General features: G+C 46.0%; 2 protein-coding genes across 4 annotated transcripts in view; one reads left to right on the top strand and one right to left on the bottom strand.

Moving 5' to 3' along the window:
• The window catches only part of ELF2 (E74 like ETS transcription factor 2), a 36,666-nt gene extending 33,740 nt beyond the window's left edge, over nucleotides 1-2,926 (top strand). For all 3 annotated transcript variants that reach the window (XM_039550346.1, XM_010412100.3, XM_039550347.1), the window contains 3 exons: nucleotides 63-255; nucleotides 639-992; nucleotides 1,226-2,926. In XM_039550346.1, coding sequence (XP_039406280.1) covers nucleotides 63-255; nucleotides 639-992; nucleotides 1,226-1,853 — 1,175 coding nt within the window. In that variant the 3' untranslated portion in view covers nucleotides 1,854-2,926. The remainder of the gene's footprint in view (nucleotides 1-62; nucleotides 256-638; nucleotides 993-1,225) is intronic.
• Nucleotides 2,927-7,820: 4,894 nt separating this feature from the next.
• Nucleotides 7,821-18,692, bottom strand: NOCT (nocturnin). Its single transcript, XM_039550348.1, has 3 exons — nucleotides 18,416-18,692; nucleotides 10,752-11,021; nucleotides 7,821-9,906 (listed from the first exon to the last, which is right to left on the bottom strand). The coding sequence occupies exons 1-3, from the start codon at nucleotides 18,582-18,584 to the stop codon at nucleotides 9,071-9,073; spliced, it is 1,275 nt and encodes a 424-aa protein (XP_039406282.1). The 5' UTR covers nucleotides 18,585-18,692; the 3' UTR covers nucleotides 7,821-9,070.
• Nucleotides 18,693-18,719: the final 27 nt, after the last annotated feature.

The following is an 18,719-nucleotide window of genomic DNA, read 5'->3' as shown; positions in this document are numbered from 1 at the left end:
TGGAGAACTTTCTGTTATTTTTAAAAGTGGCTTTCTAACACACGAATGCTTTCTGATTATAGGAAATACAACGTACTTATGGGAGTTCCTTTTGGACCTTCTTCAGGACAAAAATACATGTCCTCGATATATTAAATGGACTCAGAGAGAGAAGGGAATCTTTAAACTTGTGGATTCAAAAGCTGTCTCCAGACTCTGGGGAAAACACAAAAACAAACCTGACATGAACTATGAGACTATGGGAAGAGCTCTGAGGTAAAAATTTTTAGATTCTGAAGTTACCTACTACACTTTAAAATCTGATTCTTAATTTTGCCCATAGAAATATAACCGTTCTGAAATTTTAAAAACTTTACCCTCTTGCAGATTTAGCCTTCAGTCTTGCAGTCCCTATAACTTTTTATGTTACCAATAAATTTGCAATTTTAATTTCTGAAGTATATATTTGAAAGGTCAGATTTTTTTCAGGTAGATCCCTCAGATCCTTTGCCAGTGTGTGTTCTCACAGCTTCTTTCCATACCTCCTTTTATCATAGATTTTACTGTGATTACTTCAGGTTTTCTTGTTAGCACAGATTGAGATTTTCTTTAAAATCTGTCACTATGTTGCTTACTACTTAATTGTACTTTCCTTGCAGATACTACTATCAAAGAGGAATCCTGGCAAAAGTTGAGGGACAGAGGCTTGTATATCAGTTTAAGGAGATGCCAAAAAATATAGTTGTCATAGATGATGACAAAAGTGAGTCCTGCAATGAGGATTTGTCAATATCTACAGATGAAAAGTCCCTGGAAAGAGTGTCTTTATCTGCAGAAAACCTTTTAAAAGCAGCACCCTCTGCACGTGGAGGAAAAAATTCCTCTCAGTTAAGCTGTACCAGAACAGAAAAAGCAGTCACCAGAGTTGTGAATATTGCCTCATCAGCTCATGACACATCCTCATCTCGTCCTTCTACTACCACTGCTACTGTCCCAGCAACAACACCTCCCAGGTTTGTGTTAATGGGGCTGTTAAATTTCCAAAGTCCTATTGCTAGATGTGCAAAAGGTTTGGGAGTAGGTTCTTTGCTTGCTGGTTTGGCTTTTTCATTTTTTTGTTGTGATATGGTTTGGTTTAGTTTTTTTTCAGAACCAACTAAAAATCTGTCTCTCTTAGAATTGTCTGTCCTTGTCATCTGTAAGGATGCCCTGTGTTTTGGCCTAAACACACACATTTATTTTGTAGGACTGTTCGTGTGGCAATGCAAGTGCCCGTTGTCATGACCTCTCTGGGACAGAAAATCTCAACGGTGGCAGTGCAGTCAGTAAATGCAGGGTCACCGTTAATAACCAACACAAGTCCAACCACAGCAACAACTCCAAAGGTAGTAATCCAGACAATCCCTACTGTGATGCCAGCCTCTGCTGAAAATGGAGACAAAATCACAATGCAGCCCGCCAAAATCATCACAATCCCTGCCACACAACTCACACAGTGTCAGTTGCAAACAAAAACGGGCCTGTCTGGGTCAGGAAGTATCAACATTGTGGGAGCCCCATTGGCTGTTAGAGCACTAACCCCAGTGTCCATAGCTCATGGGACACCAGTAATGAGACTATCGATGCCTGCTCAGCAGACCTCTGGCCAGACTCCTCCCAGGGTGATTAGTGCAGTTCTCAAAGGTCCAGAAGTTAAATCGGACACAGCAGCTTCAAAACAGGAATGTGAAGTGAAAACACTGCAGCTGGTAAAAGAAGAGAAGCCAGCAGATGGAAGCAAGACTGTGACCCATGTAGTAGTAGTTAGCACACCCTCAGCTATTGCCCTTCCTGTAACAATGAAAACAGAAGGAATCATCACATGCGAGAAATGAAGAATAGGTTTCTTCCAGCATGGACTTCTGACTGTTACGGTTTTGAATATACTGACATAATTGGGGGAGGGATGTAGATGGCTATCACCAAGTCATAAAGGAGAGTTTTGGAATGTTAATAAACATGCATATGTTGAAGACTTACTGGAAAAAAAATTATTTTCCTGTGTTTCAGTGGGAATTAAACCACATTGATATGCAGTTAAAAACTGCCTCTTTCCAGTTGGGAAACAGCTGAACCTATGGAGAAGGAAAGAGGGGCTGAAAAGGGACCAAACAATTTCACTACGCTACTGGTTACCAAGTTACACTAAGACCTGAAACACTAAGAGAGAGCTGTGTGAGAGGTTTGCCTTGGTTTTTAGTTTTCATTGTTACGCAAATGGCAAAATTGATGTATTTTTTCTGCATACCAGCGATTACTACTGTGTGCCCACAGTACTCAACTGGTGCTATGTGAAAAACTATGCTACTAGGTATTGTAGGAAGTGAAATAAAGGAGATTAAAGAACTTCTAAAAGAAGACAGAGGCCTAGAGGGATTTTTGTATCATACAGCTTAAGCAGGTTCAAATTGAAAGCCTTAGACTGATTTTCAGTTATCTTTCTTGAAATAAGCTAATGGCTTGTTTGTGTAAAGCTTTTTTTATTAAAACAAATTTTTTAAAGACCTTGTACCTAGCACAGTATTGTTATAGAATGACATGTAACATATTTTGTATGGTAGTTAAAAGTCTGTCTAAATTTCTTAATCGTGGACAAAGTAGCAGCAGGTTTTCTGCCTTCTGCTGTACCATGCCTGTATCTCTCACTTAGCCTTGACATCTGTGCATACATTTCAGTTTCAGCTCTACTCTCACTTCAAAGGTCACACCCAGCATGAGCTTTTGTCAGGTAGTTCTAAACCTGTACATTTTTTTTTAGTTGAAGTTAAGAGGGAAGTACCAGTGTTCAGAACGAACTATAATAGTTTGTATATTCAACGTTTGAAGTATATTCTATTTTGTTGTACTCTTGTTTCAAAAGTGTATTCAAGTAGGTTTTACTGAAATACAGAAAGAAAATTTAATGGTGTTTGGTCTGCTTTTTATTTTTTCCTTCTTCCTTTCTACTAACCTGTTAACCTTCTTTTTTTATTTGAAATCTTCCAGGCATTTATTCTAATATAGATGATACAGTGTGAAATTTTGGGACTCCTCACTGCTTCAAAGGGCTGACCAGCTCGCTCACTCAGTTGTTTAAATACCTGTGAAGCTTGCTGTAGCTGATGAGGTAGCTTCTGACAGGAGTCTAGTTCTTCCACTTTTTCAGCATGGTGAGCACACATATGAGCTCTGTGAACTACCTAGCTGCTCCTCCAGCTACACCAGATATTAGCTCCATATTTCCAGTCCATGTGCATGGCTTGAAATGTAGCTTACCTTGTTTTCACAGGGACCACACTGGCACATCAGGCTTTGGGTAGTCAGGTGCCCAGTGGACCCCCAGTTCCTAGTGATATGCCCTGGAAAGTCTTCAGGGCAGGAACTTGGGTATCTTGAAATTACTGAAGTCTAAATGATCATCTAAGTACTTCATGTCTGGAGGAGCAATTTTAACAGATGTCTGGAACTGAGGTCTTCTGTAACGCTAAAAGACACCAGAATTAAATACTTACATGCTGAGAATCAAGTTACTTGTAGAGTCCTAGCATCAAGGCCCATTCTTCCCTTCAACTGGTAAGAAATGTGGAAATAGCTCCATACAGCCAGGCCAGCATGTGGGGGACTATGAAAGGCTTCTGGAAAAAGTATTCTTTTTCATACTCCTAAGCAGGGAAGTGGAGTTTAAGAACAAAATAAAGCTGAAGCAGATAAAAGATTGTGTATAAGGCAGCAATCCCTTCCACTTGCAGCAACCCAAAGAATCAAAGGTTCCTACACATGAACTGTGTTTCTGGCATGGGGTAGAGGACAAAGAGCCTTCATGCAAGGAAATTGAGAAAGAAGAGGACTTTTTTTTTTTTTTTTCTAAGAAAGATGTAGGAAAGGGAAGTAGGGGAAGCTGGGCAATCACTCAATTTGGCAGTCTGGGAGGCACTAATGTTCTGGGTAAAGGGAAATGGAGCAGTGTAAAGAGAGGCAGGTGAAACAAATCTGAGTCAGACAAGAAGAGAGAAACAAGTCTTTTTAAACCTACATTTTTAAGTCCAGTCTGCAAGAAATCCTTTTCTAAGCGTCTATTACTTGATTGCATCTGAAAGAGTTGCTATATCTCAGAGCGTGAAATATCTATGTTGAGTATTTGTAATTAAGACCTTTCCAACACCTAATTTAGATACATTGGAAGTCAAATGGGGACAAACTATCTTCTTGGAATTAGATAAGGATCTCCACCTGATAACCTCCTCTTAATACCAAGACTTCATTATGTAATAGCAAAGACTAGAGGAATGAAGGTGCACACATCTCCGCTACTAGTGGGGTAGTCAGCTCGTAGCCAGCTCTGAGATGCCAGTGCTGCATCTTGCCACGGAACTGGTGATGGTCCTTTGGCTCTTTCCCCTGGCCACCAGTGAGTGGCACATGATACTGGCTGCCAGAGGATATTTACCAGGAGTTCATGAAGTGCTGTGAGAATCTCTGTGTGAGGATGTGCTGTAACTGAAATGGAAAGGCAACTTAACCTGATTGTGTAAATTAGTATGTGTTTACTGGTGGTATTGGAGGATGTGACCTCGGGATGAGGGAGCTTTGGTCAGGTTTGTAACATCTGAAACAGATGAAAAGAACACTAGAATATTTCAACAGTTAGTATCTAGCTATACTGCCAGACTTTTGCAATCCCGTTGAAGAACCTGTTTTATATATGTGTGAAAGCAGGACTCCCTTGTACATCTGAAGCTGGTGGCTCACGTAGAAGAGTCCAGGCTTAACTCATCCTTGGCAAGCAGTAACTCTTAGATGTGTGGGTGGAATTAAACATGCGTGAAGTGAGCACGCTTTACACAGAAGGCATTGAGACATATACAGTCATGGTATCACTAATTTTGCAGATAAATACAAATATTTTTACTTTTCAAATCCACTGTTTTAAGTTACAGAATGAAAAGGGTGATGCTGTGTAATCCACAGGGGAAAAAAATCTTAACTGTGAGTTGCAACTCAGAGTAAATGACCGAGTACCAAAAATAAGAAAAGTTGAAAGGGGAATCCCATTCCAGAGACCATTGTTTTTGTTAGCTCTCTCTTGCACATCTTTCCTAGTGAAGGGTTCTGGGCCTTGACACAACTCAAGTTGTCTGGGTAAAGCATGCTGAAAGGAAGGCTGAGCTCTTGGGATGCTCTGCTAATTGATCTCATCAATTTTAGGGCTTTGGAGAATTACACCTGAGGTGATCAGGGATGAGTGAGCCAGGGGCAGTCAGGAGTTGAGAAAATGGAGAGGTGCCTGAAGCCTCAGTTCATACTCAGCACATGTCCAGCAGGGATCTTGGCTGCTGCCAGAACAAGCTAAGTGCAATTCTGCCTTGTAGAGACAGTTCAAATAGCAGGTGTTAAGCTTATTAAGAAGATCCAAGTGACACTATGTACTCGGAATCTAATTGTTCTCCACAAGAGATAGTGTTTTAATAAGCTTGCAACAGCTTTTGCCTTTCAGCAAATTAAACAAATGGGTCAGTTCTTCCTGCAGCTTGCTTGAGAATGAGGGAAAAGTGTCACTGCTAAAGCTAAGGCAGCCTGTATTCAAGATGAAAATAAGGGATCTGTGGAGACTTTTTTTAGCCTTAATGTGCTTATAAGGTGTACAGCCATAAGAAGAGCTTGGAAGACATTTTTACTCAGTCATACTGCTACATAGGAAAAAATATCCTTTCTGCTTCTTCTGAAAAATATTTAGTGTACTGATATTTATAGCTGGCAAAAGTATTTCAGTGCTGCAGGCTTGCCTCTTGCTGTATCAAAGTAAGAGCAATAATCCATTTAAGTTTTCCAAAAGAGTCTGTCTGCAAAATAAATTATGGCATGTACTGGAATAAAAGGGTGAAGCTGCCTGAGAACTTACCAGTTAGTTTCTGTGGGCTGTCTACCTTTTATTAAAATACAGCAGAAAGGGTTCACCGTTGGGCTATAGCAGGGATTTTCTGAGTATGACAGTATTAAAAATTGCCTTGAGATGGGAAGAGTCCCCAGCCTTTTCAGTTATTCCACCCCTCCTTGCCTTCAGAATTACCCTTTAGAGATGAAGCAGTGAACATCTATCGTAACATGTCCAGGATGAAAGAAGAATCCCAGCCCTTTCCACTTCAGAAGGGGTTCTGCAGTGATGGCAGTATCATACAAATCATGCTCTTTCTCAACAGTTTGGTTTCTTTTCTAGGATAGTGTTGCAGGCAAGGGTATGAACTAAAATGTCTTAAGAATGATAAGATACAAAATACTCCACTGTGAAAGTGACAATGGGAATTCTGCAGCTGTGATAGTTTGGTTCCTGCTGGTAAAGAGCCTTCCATAATTGGGCCTGTGGCTCTATGCTCTGGCAGTGGGAAAGGTGCTGCCCTGATGGACACCTTGACTGGCCTGAGGAAAATGGAGCTCCTTATACAAAAGTGAAATGAAATCATGGGCTTTTTGGTGGGAGTGTTGGGGTTTTTGGTTATGGTTTAGTTTGTTCTTAAATACAAATGTGATCTTTGTTCTCAGTTTAGGGCTTTCTACCACAAGTATAGTTTCTTCCAGAAACTGCCAAAAGGAGTCTGGATGGAAACTCCAGCTTCTGGTGTATCTTTTTGTGGTAGATGAGCAAGGATTTGACTTATTAAAGGTACCGTCTTATAGGTCTACATTGTGGTGCTGATTTTAGAAGTGTTTAGCTGCAGATGACTACAGACATCAATTAATGGGCACTTGCATTATTTCTCCTCCTTGCAAGACCACTTGAGGGAAGGTCCTAGGAGAAAATACTACTAAAGGAGAAGCACTGCATCTCACCCCCTCTGCACAACTGAGGGCAGCCAGCACCATGAAAAAGAAGCTGTCAGTGTCTAGTTGGTATGAAACATGGGAGCAATGCTCAGTCTTTTTGTGGAGTATTGGGAGTGTTGCATCTCTGGCCCAAAATCTCCCCCAAAGTGCCACCCTTATGGCTTCCAGGGACACAGTTTGATCTTTCTGAAATTCCAGCCAAAGGAGGTGCTGGCTTGTTGCATGTGCCTGGTAGGAGTATTAACCAAGGCCATTGTCTCCTTGGTTGTAAAATCCTTTCTGTCTGAGGAAAGTCAAATCCACATAAATCCCAGGCTGGTTGAAGGGGCCTCTGCTTGGAAGTAGACCATTGCCCTCATCCTGAAAGGGTCAGGAACATGTGCAGAGTGTGTTACAGCTGTGCAAGAGCACTTCATTTGTTTGCCTAATGAGGAGTGTTTGTGGGGGAATTTGGGACTTCCAGTCACCAGACTCCGTATTTCCCTTCTCAGCAATGCAAGTACAGTAATTTATGGGCTGTGTAAAGCTCATACCTGCTGCGTTTCTTCTTTTCAAATGCGGTTTTAAAAGAAAGTGGCAGATACAGCTGCATCTTGTGAGGGACCAGTCTTCCCAGGCACACTTAGCAGCCCTCAGGGAGGAATTCTTGCACCCTGCTTTGCAGGACTAGCTAGGTTTGTAGCTCCACACAACTGTTGGAAAGGGGAATATTTACAGTAATTCAGTGTAGGTTTCCTCTCTTAACTAGAAGAGTGAGCAGCTTAACAGCTAAGGGTAACGCCCTTCCCTACAGACTTGTGAAATTTGGACATTCCAAGTTGGAGAAAGAATGTGTGCTGTGAAGGCAAAGCAGCCATGGCACCCTGAGATTAGGGTTAGGGGTGGGGAAAAAGAGGCCTGGAAGGGGAAACATTAGCACCAACTTGAAGCTCAAACTAATTGAGACGTCACCTCCTTGGCAACAGGAACTTGGAACAGGGAAGTGAGAAAGACAGCAGCAGAGATAAACTTCTTTCTAAAGTGTTTTATTAATAAAAACCTGGAACATTTAAGGGTTACTATGCACCCTACTTCACATGGAAATACTGCTTTATTTGCCCTGCCATATCTTCCTCAACTATCTAAATGTCAGCCCAACTCCCAACTGTTGTCTCTCTTCCCTCCTTTCTTCCTACGTCATTTTCCAGCGTAACGGCATGTTTACAATCCATATATGCAATTCCTATGTCACCAGTGAGCATCACAGGAGTTACTATACTAACACACCTCTGCTGTAACCCAGATGGTCACAGGAAGAGGCTCCTGAACACTATCACTGTACAATTTCCAATCAGATGCAGGATCACCAACTTCTCTCAATAAATAAATTACAACACGTTCCAGTGTAGCTTTAGATTCTGAAGATAAATAAATCTTTCAACATTAAGATTGGCCCTTTACAGAAACGGCAAGATTGACAAGACTACAAATTTAAATCATTTAGAAAAATAATACGCAGAGCAGAGGAAGAAGTAGTCCCTGGTTAGCTGTGTCCTCCAGAGCGAAGCATAGAAAAGATGAAGGTACAGTCACTGTGTACATGCCTACAGGCTATATCCATGTGACAGACACATGCACACAGTTCTGGAAAAGTGACGGTATTACTCTAGGTCATAGCCTCTGTTTCCTCACCTGCTCTTACTGGAGGGGGCCTTCCTCACACTTCTAATGAATTTGTCATCTCAGGTCATAGAAAAATGACAAGATCACACTACTATGAGCTTAGCTTTTTGTCTAAACTGCATTAAACTTCCTTCATATTGCAACAGAAAAAGATTTAAGAGACTCTCACTGGGTAGTCAAACCTCACTCTCTTTGGTACTTGCAGAAGCTTAACATGAAAGAAATAAAATTAGCATGCTGTCAGGGCAAGTTGTTTCACAAACAGAAGTGTTTTGATTTAAACACTAAGGCCTCCATATTCATTAGAGGATTAAATCTTTAAACAGGGGGCTTAGTGATAGAGCTCATTTGCCTTCTAGTTTTCAAATCCTGACATGGCAAGAAGACCATGACGAGAACACTGGCTTCTTTCTTTCTCCCTAGAAGGCTGCACATTGAGGGCTGAACAGCAAGTGTTAACTCCAAGCAAGTGCCTTAATGGTTAGTCAACAGTATTTCCTCATCTTTCAATAGCATCCAGATTCAAAGGCTTTCTCTAAAATAAAAGACTGGCGAGTTCAGACACTGCAATACCAGGTGGCATTCCAAGACGTTACAGCAGTCTGTCAGGGTCTTGATTAAAACTAAAGTCACACACGAGGGACAGGTGATCGGAAGGGTAATTGAATGAGGGCAGCCTGTTGGGCCCAATTTGCTCTTCAGTCAGCAAGCCCAGGGCTGAATTCACATTCAAGGCATGCTGGGAATACCAGATATAATCCAGTGTGTGCCGGCACTCTCCAGAGGGCCGGATTTTCCAGGTGGTGTAGGGGGGCTCCGACTGTCCATCAGGGCTCAGCAGCTTGTATGCACTGTTTAAATTGAGGCTGGAGTTGGAAAACTCCCTGTAGACCTCCTCAGTTGGCTCTGCATTGAAGTCTCCACAGACAATCAGGGGGATCTTCGCTCCTTGGGTGATATTTTTCAGGTTCTGGAGGAGGTCGCAGCCCTGAGCAGAGCGGAACCTCTCCCAGCCCGTGCGGGCTTTCAGGTGGGTGACAGCGATGCAGAAGAGTCTCCCAGTTTCGTGGCACTTCAGTGTCTGAGCTATGGCCACCTGGTTGGTCTTCAGCTTCATGGCCGTCAGCCGGATGTTGGCACTGTTGACGAGCTCAAAGCGCTCCTTGAGGAAGAACATGGCGCAGCCATCTGGCCCGTTGTTGTGCTCCACATCCAGGCACGGTGACCACGGCTTTGGGAAGAAAGTGCACTGGTAGCCCAGGCGGCTGAGGAGCGGCTCAAAGGTGTCAAAGTAGTGGTCAACTTCCTGAAGGCACAAGATGTCGGGCTTGTATGCAAGGATTTCCTCCAGGATGAGGCATTTCCTCTCCTCCCATTTCAGAGCTTCCATGGGGCACTGAACAAAGTTGTCTTTGCCTTCCCCAAGAGCTGGAATCAGCAGGGAGGGGGGACAAAAAACCCAAAAGTTATTGATAGCTGAAACAGCCTGTCATCCTCCAGGTTTTATCAGTTTAAATGCAGGTCATGGGTTTTTCAGGAGTAGCTGGTTACTTTAAGGGTACCAGATTTACCAATGGGTGTGAGAACCCCTCCTCAAGTCACTGGAGTCACTCCAAAAAAATTAAGTTCCTTTTACAGATACAAGTAAAAGTTTTCCCCCCTCTGCCCACTACACAAGAGCAAGTACTTCCACATGCGGCTGCTGCAGCTTAAGCCAAAATAGAAGGAAGTGGGTTAAAAGTGACTTAACTGCAAAAGGTAAGGCAGTTCCTACGAAGGGAATTTCCCACCCCAAAAGATTTTAAGATGAGGCTGTTGCACAAGTCAATTTACAGCCTTGACTCAAAACTACCAGTTAAAATTATTTTTAAGCATTGAGAATTCCCATAGCAGATCTGAATTTCTAGATAGTTCACCAATAAGGTAATCAGAAACTGAAGAGAAACTTTACAAATAAAATTTAGGAAAAGAATGAGTCTTCTCTGGGGTTAACAACCATCTATAAAACTGATGGGTCACAGCTTTTAGAATACACTGTATTCAGTTAGGATAGGAATTCAGGGCTACCTTCGGCCTCAGAGTTGCGAGGAAACACTTTTTTTTCTCTCCTATGGGACAGAAGGAAAGCCACTACTTCAAGTACTCAAAATATTCCCCCTGGCCCTCAGTCTCATGTATCTCATGTAGTTCACTCCTCTCCCTTTGCTCTGCCAGGGTTTTCATTCATGCATTTGGTCTCAAGGTCATACCTTGAGCTCACAAGCATCTCCTACCTTGGGCAAGGATGTTCCACTGCATGACCCGGATGGGGCGGTGGTTACAGGTAGTATTCTTCTTCAGGTTCACGAAGTTCCTCTGAAACCGGGGCGGCCGCTTCTGCAGAACAATCTGACATTCCTCCAGCAAATCCTTGGGGTCTAAAGGATCCAGCCGTGCTGAGTCCAGCTGCTCCAGGCAGTCCTGGTGCTGGGACACGGCACCACTGCTCAGCGTCTTGGCGAGCACACTGTAGAGCCGGCTGGTGCTGTTTCCCATGGAACACACTGCAAGGGAAAAACAGGCGTTAGAGCTGGTCCACCACAAGTCTTCTCATCACTTGGGTGCCTTGTTGCAGCCATTGGTGGTTTGTGCAGGAGCCTGTTCCTGAGTCTGAGACAAAATAAGAAGGATGCAGAGATAGGGTTAGTCCTGTTCAGTCTCATGTTCTGCCTGTCATCAGGGGCTGCAGCCTGCCAACAGCCTGGTTTAAGACATCATGCTGCTGTCTTCTAAGGCAATAAAGAAGTCTTTCAACCAGAAGAGTGTTACAGTGGGGATACTGCAACACGCATATCAAACAACAAGGCCCGTGGAAAAGAGATATATATGGACTGATTCTAGATAGATGTTTCAGAGAGATGTTTATTTCTCCAGCTGCATGGCTGGAGCTCTGCTGAGGAACTGCTGCAATCACGGGACCCGAGGGTCCTTGCCCACGCAGGGGAACACAAAACAACCAACCAATGGGGAATGAGGCTGACCAGGGGCCAGGGAAACCCCGTGTCTCCCCCCCAGGGCCCCTTCCCAGGACCACATGGCAGGGGGAGAAGGGACCCCGACATTTCACCCGTTCATTTTTAACAAAAAGAGATTTAAAACTTAACATTGAAAACAACTGGATAAACATAACAAGAACAGTTTCAAAACAAAACAAGCCACCCTCCTGAGTCTTTAGATGTCCAAACAGATTCTCTGGAACATCTTAAGGGTGACAGAAGGGAGACAGGACTCTCCAGGCATGCTTTGTGGGGAAACTGAGGCAGGAGAGGGTTTCTTCTATTTGTACCTGTTGGAACTCTAAACAACAAAGGTTAATTTCTTCCCTCCCCCTCTTCATCCCCCACTCGGCATTGGAGAGGGATTTTTGGGGAAACAATTGGCAAAGGTATGGTTTTGAGGGAAACCATGGGTGAAAAAACGGATTGGGAATACACTGGGGGTAACAGGATATAGGATAAAAGGGAAAGGTGGGATTAGGAAAGGGAGACTGTAGGGGGGGCTTATAATGGAAATATTGTCTAACATGACTACAGTTTTTAGCATATATACTGCCTTTCACAGAAACACCATCAGGCCCAGTGACCTCTGTTGCTTGTAACCCTTTTCTACCTTGCACAATTTTGAACTCTACTACTTCTCTAGCTCCTAAACTTGGGATGTATTTTTCAGGGTTATTCTTTTTAATAGCAGTTCTATGAACGAATATGTCTTCTTGGTTGTCACATCCTGTTATAAAACCATAATTTTGTTTAACATTATACCATTTTACTATTCCTAAAACCTTAGCTATGGTGATTTTTTCCTTTTTTCGAGTGGTTGCTGTTTTCTGTCTCGCTGCGTTTTTGCTTTCTCTTTTACTTTCGCTCACTCCTGTGTTGGAATTGCCAGGGTTGTCAGTGCTGCCAGGGCCGTCGGGGCTGCTCGTGCCTGCGCGCTCTTCCTGGGATCTCATTCGGGGCTGCGTGGGCCGGGCCAGGCCACGCCACTCAGCTTCCCACGCGCCGCCACCGCCTCTGCTCTCAGCGGCACTGCTGCTGCCTGGGGCCGCACCCACATCATGGCCGGGCCCCCAAGCGACAGCCCCCTTGCGCCCTGCTCCAGCGCGCGTCTCAGCTAGGCGTGGCTCCGCTCCGCTGCCACCGCCACCAGCAGCTGCCCGCACGCCGCCCCCCTCCGTCAGGTGTTCCCAGGGCTCGCTCCACCACGCGCTGCGTGGGGCCGGGGGGACACTGCCGGGTTGCCCGGCTCCCGCCGCGCCTCGCTCTGCTGTCGACACTGCAGCTCACGCTGCGCCGCCCGTGCACAGGAACTGCCTCGCTGCTGCTTGCAGAGCTCTCGGTCCACGTGGCCTGGGTCACACAGACTCTGAGCCAGGCTTCCCTTCACCAGGACACAGCTGACATTGTTCAACAGTCTCAATAATTAAATAATATTCATGAAAATATTCTTCCATCGGCATATATTTTGACTCAGAAATTAACTGTGTCCAAACAGTCTTCCAAAAGTCTTTGGTAAGAATTGAATCCCAAGAAATGCAGAAAAAGTTCTTAAACAAGCATGAAAGGAAATGTTTCAGTTCCTTTTGAGCATGAATTAAGCTAAAATTTACAAATCGTTGTTCAAGAATCTTTTCAAGTTTAAGATAAATGTCCATATGCAGCTCTGAAAGCCAAGAGTCTTTCCACGGTTCCTCCATAGTTTAGAGATGGAACAGCAAAACAAAACCAAGAAGAGGAATCCAGAGTTTACTCACAAATTAGTTGCCGTCCTTAGGGATCGGGGATCGTTCTGCTCGCATTATCCACCATTTGTTACAGTACGGATACTGCAACACGTGTATCAGACAACGAGGCCCGTGGAGAAGAAATATATATGGACCAATTCTTGATAGATGTTTCGGAGAGATGTTTATTTCTCCAGCCGCATGGCCAGGGCTCTGCTGAGGAACTGCTGCAATCACGGGACCCGAGGGTCCTTGCCCGCGCAGGGGAACACAAACCAACCAATGGGAACGAGGCTGACCAGGGGCCAGGGAAACCCCATGTCTCCCCCCCCAGGGCCCCTCTCCCAGGGCCACATGGCAGGGGGGAAGGGATCCCGACAGAATAGCAGGGCTAAGATTAACTCTGCACATGTAGAAACCACAATAGAGCATACCTTTTCCCTGTTCACATAGGAGAGAGCCCAACAGTGGACAAATGCTGCCTGCTCCTTATTTCATGTGCACCATTGGCTTCTGATGGAGATAGCACTCTGTATGGCCTGGTACCGTGCCTATCTAGGATGCCTCCAGACTGCAGACTATGGCCTGCAGGACAGCCAGCAGGGTGACTCATTCCCTCAGGTTAGTATTTAGTCGGAATCTCTGATCACAGTTTCATTTACCCCCAAAGCAGTAACGTTGTCATGAGCATGAAGCAGCCAGATGCTTCTGCTGGCTTAGATCTCAGGATGTGGAGTGAAGAAGGCGGTGTCTCTAGCTCCCCTTCACATCCTTATGTTCATTCTCCTCACCTTCCTTTCTCCCTTTATCTCCTCACTCCTTTGTGCTGTGCCCCAGCTCAGCAGTTTCCAGCACTCCCTGCAGTCCTCCCTGGGCCCCAGCCACCTCCTGGTCCTTTGGCCATCTTACCCACATGACCTGCACACAAGCTGCTGTCCCCAGCTCTCCCTGCTAATGCAGCTGGCCCTCACCCAGCCCTGCGTCTCCTACAGGGAGGTCTCCCTATCCTACATGGGGTCACAGCTGTCAGGGGACGGAGACGCACGTGTGTCCCTGCTCTGTTTTGTCCTTTGGCTTATGCACAGTTTGTGGTATTTCTACACTGTGTGTGCCCCAAGAGCTCTCCAACCATTTCTCAGGGAGAGGGCTTTGCTCCTTCAAACACAGGCAGGATGGGCAGTGCTTGCACCACAGCAACTTGCTGACTGAGGCAATGCTGACTGAGTTTTGTTGCTGCCTCAACTTACTTATTTACTCTGAATGCCTTTTACAAAGGGAATCTTAAGCAAAAGAACTTCAGTGTTGCACTACTGTTGGCTCACAGTGGTTTTTAAGTAAGTTTATTTGTACATTTGAGTTACTTAAAAAAGGAAGAGGATGAAATTGTCATCTTGTGCTCACATCTTGCAGCAGATTTGGGGTGCTACCCAACACACCTACATGTTCAGATTGGACTACAGCACTACCACTTATAAGAGCTGGTGACAGATGTACAATAATGACAGGCTAGAGGGGCAGGCAGGAAGATGGATACCCTCACAGTTCAATAAACATACTCAGGAGGAAAAGAAAGACTCTGCAGTATAAGCTTCACGTCCTTGTATTTAGGAAAATACATACTTTTAAAAGACACTAAAAACTACTTGCTTTAATGTGTGTTTTGTATGTGTAAGCCCATGGAACAGTTAAGAAAGTTGTGAACTTGGAATTTAGATTAGATATAGGATGTTTCTCCTCATCTCCATCCTTTTAGTTAAAGTACTAGGAGTTCCTCAAACTGAGATGCAGTCTTGAGCTCACACACACAAATGTCTTTCTAGGGAAGCTATGTGCAGTGTTTCAGTTTCTGCAGTCTTTCTCAGTGTACAATTCTTCTCAAGAAGCCAAGTACTGCTGAAGTAGAAGAAATGGCATTTAATAGTGAGGGAAAACACAAAATCCCTAAGCTGGACCCTTACACAGCTGTGAGAGGATAGGGAGCAGGAATGAAAGCACGCTCTGTGCTGGATACAGAAGGGTACGGTTTACACACAACCAGGGCTGCGAAGCAGCCATGCAGAAACCCCAAAGAAATCAATCGAGCTTTTAATAGAAGCTCCACAGGGAGCCACTCACCTATTTTTAGGGTAGGTACAATCCACAGCTAAGCACTGCAACTGCAGATAAGCACACAGCGTTTTCTGCTGCATCAGGGGTGCTGTCAACACCTGAGTACAGCCCCTGCCGTGCCATGGATGCACATGGCTCATGTGGGGCTCTCCAAAGGAATACTGGGAAATAACTACCCTCCAAGAAGCCATTAGCAAGATCTTAGGCTGTCTGTGGCTTGATCTGAGTCAGAGGGATGATGCTGAAGGGACAAGGTAGGTGTAACACAGCTGGAATCAAAGGTCTGTTGGCAAAGCCCTGAGCAGCTTACAGCTGTTACAGCAGGATCAAGGCTAAGTTCAGCCTCCACCTGCCAAGCTGCAAAAAAAGCTAAAGTATTGTCTAAATCTCATCATCCCTGGGATCCTGGGGTATCCAGCTCTTTATAGGGCATAAAGCATAGCCTAACCTGTGCTATGGCCCAGAACTGATCTGACAGCTTTTAAAGTCAGTCATGTGTCAGGAAGGAAAAAGAGCTTCAGTCTTCTTTTGAGGAACCAGAGAAGATTGCGTGAAAGAGGGTCTGGACTGTAAATTAAGCAACTTCGGTCCTGATATAGGTGGCTTGAAAGCTCTTGGCTGAAGGAGGGGGGCTCCTTGGGATGATTCCAGCTTAAGATGACTGCTGATCTGCATAAGTTCTTTGTCCCGAAAGTGCTGAAATCGTGACAGCATAGACTGAGGTATTCTACAGAATAGGGGTCAGACCAACAACCTGAATACGAAAACTCCAAACACAAAATTCATTTTGTTATTTCTGCAATGTTGAACCATGTCCACAGCAGTCCAGCTGTACAATACAAGGTCACCACTTCAAAATCTTACAGTGCAAGTTAAGTGATCTGTAACTTCCTGGGATAATGTGTTCTGCCAGTGCTGTGACACTGTGGTGCTGGTGCAGGCAGAGGAACAAGCAGACTCCTGAGCTTGCACTGAAGCAGTGGATAGTGAACATAAAAGTGATTCTCTTAATGTGATATAACAGGGAACAATCAACTCAGCAATTACCATTCAAGGTGCTTAAAATCAAAAAGTTCCTTCCTCTCAGCAAGGGTGGTACCTCAGCATAGTAAGGGCAAGGGAAGAATTCAAACTGTGAATTAAATTTAAGAACAGGGTGTAAAGTTGGAAGGTTTCTTGCATCATCCAGCACAGAAGAGATGAACTTCTAGGAGCTCAGGCAACAAGCCGTCAGAGACTTTATTTTAAGGACTTTGCTTCAGAGATGAGGGCTGCAGAAGGGTATTGGACCCTGACCTTTCAGGTAAGGTGAACAACATTCTCACTTCCCTTCCTTTCAGGTCATACCTCCCAGAACCACTTTCAGCTAGAAGCCCTACCTTGTTTACCACAGGGCTTTCCCGGCCCGGTGAATGGCTCCCCATACCTGCAGTCTGGCCTGGTAGTTGCATCAGCCTCCACGGCCCCAGGGGCCAGCAGCAGCTAGAGATGGCCTCCCTGGAACCCCAGTTCTAGGAACAACTTGACAGGCACCATGTGACAAATTCTATGCTACAAGGTATCATACTACACGTACAACCTTTTTTGGGACAGCAATGAGAATTTGTCAGAGCAAGGCAGAAGCTGCCTGTTCTCAACAGGCAACACCAGAAAGAAGAGGAAACCTCAAATCCTGCCTCCAGTAATATAGAGAATCAGTACTTGGCACAAGCTCTGGAAACCTTTATCCTCATGAGTGCTTTATTAATCATGAGCTCAATTCTGCCAGCTCTCAGATGCATATGCTCCTCTTCCCTGTAGTGCCATGAAGCTTCAATCCTGCCATATGGCATCCTGGCCTGGCATCAACAGGAGGAATGGAAGCAACCTGCCCCACCCTGGCTTTTACACCCCTCCTGTAACAGCAACAGCAGGGAATGAACTCACTTCACCCCAACCCCAGCTGAGGGCAGTAGGGGAAAGTGGATCTCCTGAATGCCAGGTATGTAATACAGCCTCAAACATATCGTCCAGAAAAGCTGTGGCTGCTCTACAGCTGGAAGTGTCTAAGCCCAGGCTGGATAGCACTTTAAGCAACCTGGTCTAGTGAGAGGTGTCCCTGCCCACTGAGCAAAGACTGGAACCAGAGGACCTTTAAGGTCTCATCCAACCCAAACCATTCAATGACAAAGCTTATTACCTCTCCCACCAGCAAGTCTGGAGCAATGGTGGCTGCTACCTTGCTGCCCTGCCCCAGCTTTCACAAGGAATGGCACCAGGTGAGCATCTTGAGCCATGGCCAGAGCCAACAGAGATGCCTTAAGGCTGGATCCGACCGCAGGAGTCCGGTGGGTGTATCATTGCCCTGATTCGGGTCTGGCCACAGTCACAGGGCAGGGTGCAGGGCACACGCCAAGGTAGTGTCCGCACAAGCACCCGAGGACATCTGGGCACTTTCCAAGTCTCATGTGGGGAACAAAGAACGGGGTGTAATTATTTAACGGTATAGACAAGTAGGGACCTGATGGCTGCTGCTGCCTGCCGTAGAGTAACCTGGGCTGTTCCCACACACTATCTTGAGTGAAAAGACCCCACTGTGAGCCAAACTCATCCTACACAAAGTGCAACGCTAAAGAGGACAGCTCAGCTATCTGAGAACATGCTCCTGCCAGCGGCACGTGGACACTGACCCTCGGGCTCACCAGACAGGTCACCCCACCGATACCCGGGTTTACTCCAAGCACCCAGCCTACATGTGGGTGCAGAGGGTGCCCTATCCCTCAGATGGAGGACACCGAGCCAGAAACCCCTGAAGTTCCGGCGGGCTGTCCGGCAGCGCCGCGATACTGCCCGCTCCTCACAGCTGGTGGGCGAACGCCACGGCCGCTGCCTTAAAGCCCAAGAGCCGGTCCAATCCCGAAGAGGTGGCTGGCGAAGGGACAAAGGACACGCTGATGCGGGCAGGACAGTCCAGATCCTGCTCCGACAGCAGCAGCCCAGCACCAGCCGCCCGGTGACCGGGGCCGCCCAGCTGTGACCCCGCGCGGTGCCTGGGGCGGCTCCGCACTCTCCTCGGTCAGTACCCACCTGTGCGGGGCGGCGCCTCCGGGGCGGGCGGACCGCCCGCTGCTGCCCGCGAGGCGGCGGGGTGGGAGCGGGGCCGCGACAGCGGCAGGCGGGAGGCCGAGGCGGCGGCGGGAGTGCAGCAGAGGGTGGGCAGCGCCGAGCAGAGGCAGCGCGCGGGGCTCTGGTACATGCTCCCGGTGGGACGGAGCAGAACCGGCTGGGATACAGCGGGATCAGTTACGCAGCTGCTCCCACCCCTGCCCGGCGGCGCTGCTTATAGAGGCGGTGGCGCCCCGCGCAGGGCGTACATCGGGCACTACCACCC

This window comes from Corvus cornix, chromosome 4 (assembly GCF_000738735.6).
Source record: "Corvus cornix cornix isolate S_Up_H32 chromosome 4, ASM73873v5, whole genome shotgun sequence".
NCBI classification, from domain to species: Eukaryota; Metazoa; Chordata; class Aves; order Passeriformes; family Corvidae; genus Corvus; species Corvus cornix.
This window is presented reverse-complemented; position numbering and strand designations above follow the sequence as displayed.

Excerpts from the sequence above, each read along its gene's own strand:
- NOCT (XM_039550348.1), bottom strand. The coding sequence starts at position 18,584 with ATGTACCAGAGCCCCGCGCGCTGCCTCTGCTCGGCGCTGCCCACCCTC. Across the intron at positions 11,022-18,415 it reads GGAGGCGCCGCCCCGCACAG|TGTGTTCCATGGGAAACAGC; the intron begins GTGGGTACTGAC and ends TTTCCCTTGCAG. Across the intron at positions 9,907-10,751 it reads GTGGAACATCCTTGCCCAAG|CTCTTGGGGAAGGCAAAGAC; the intron begins GTAGGAGATGCT and ends TGCTGATTCCAG.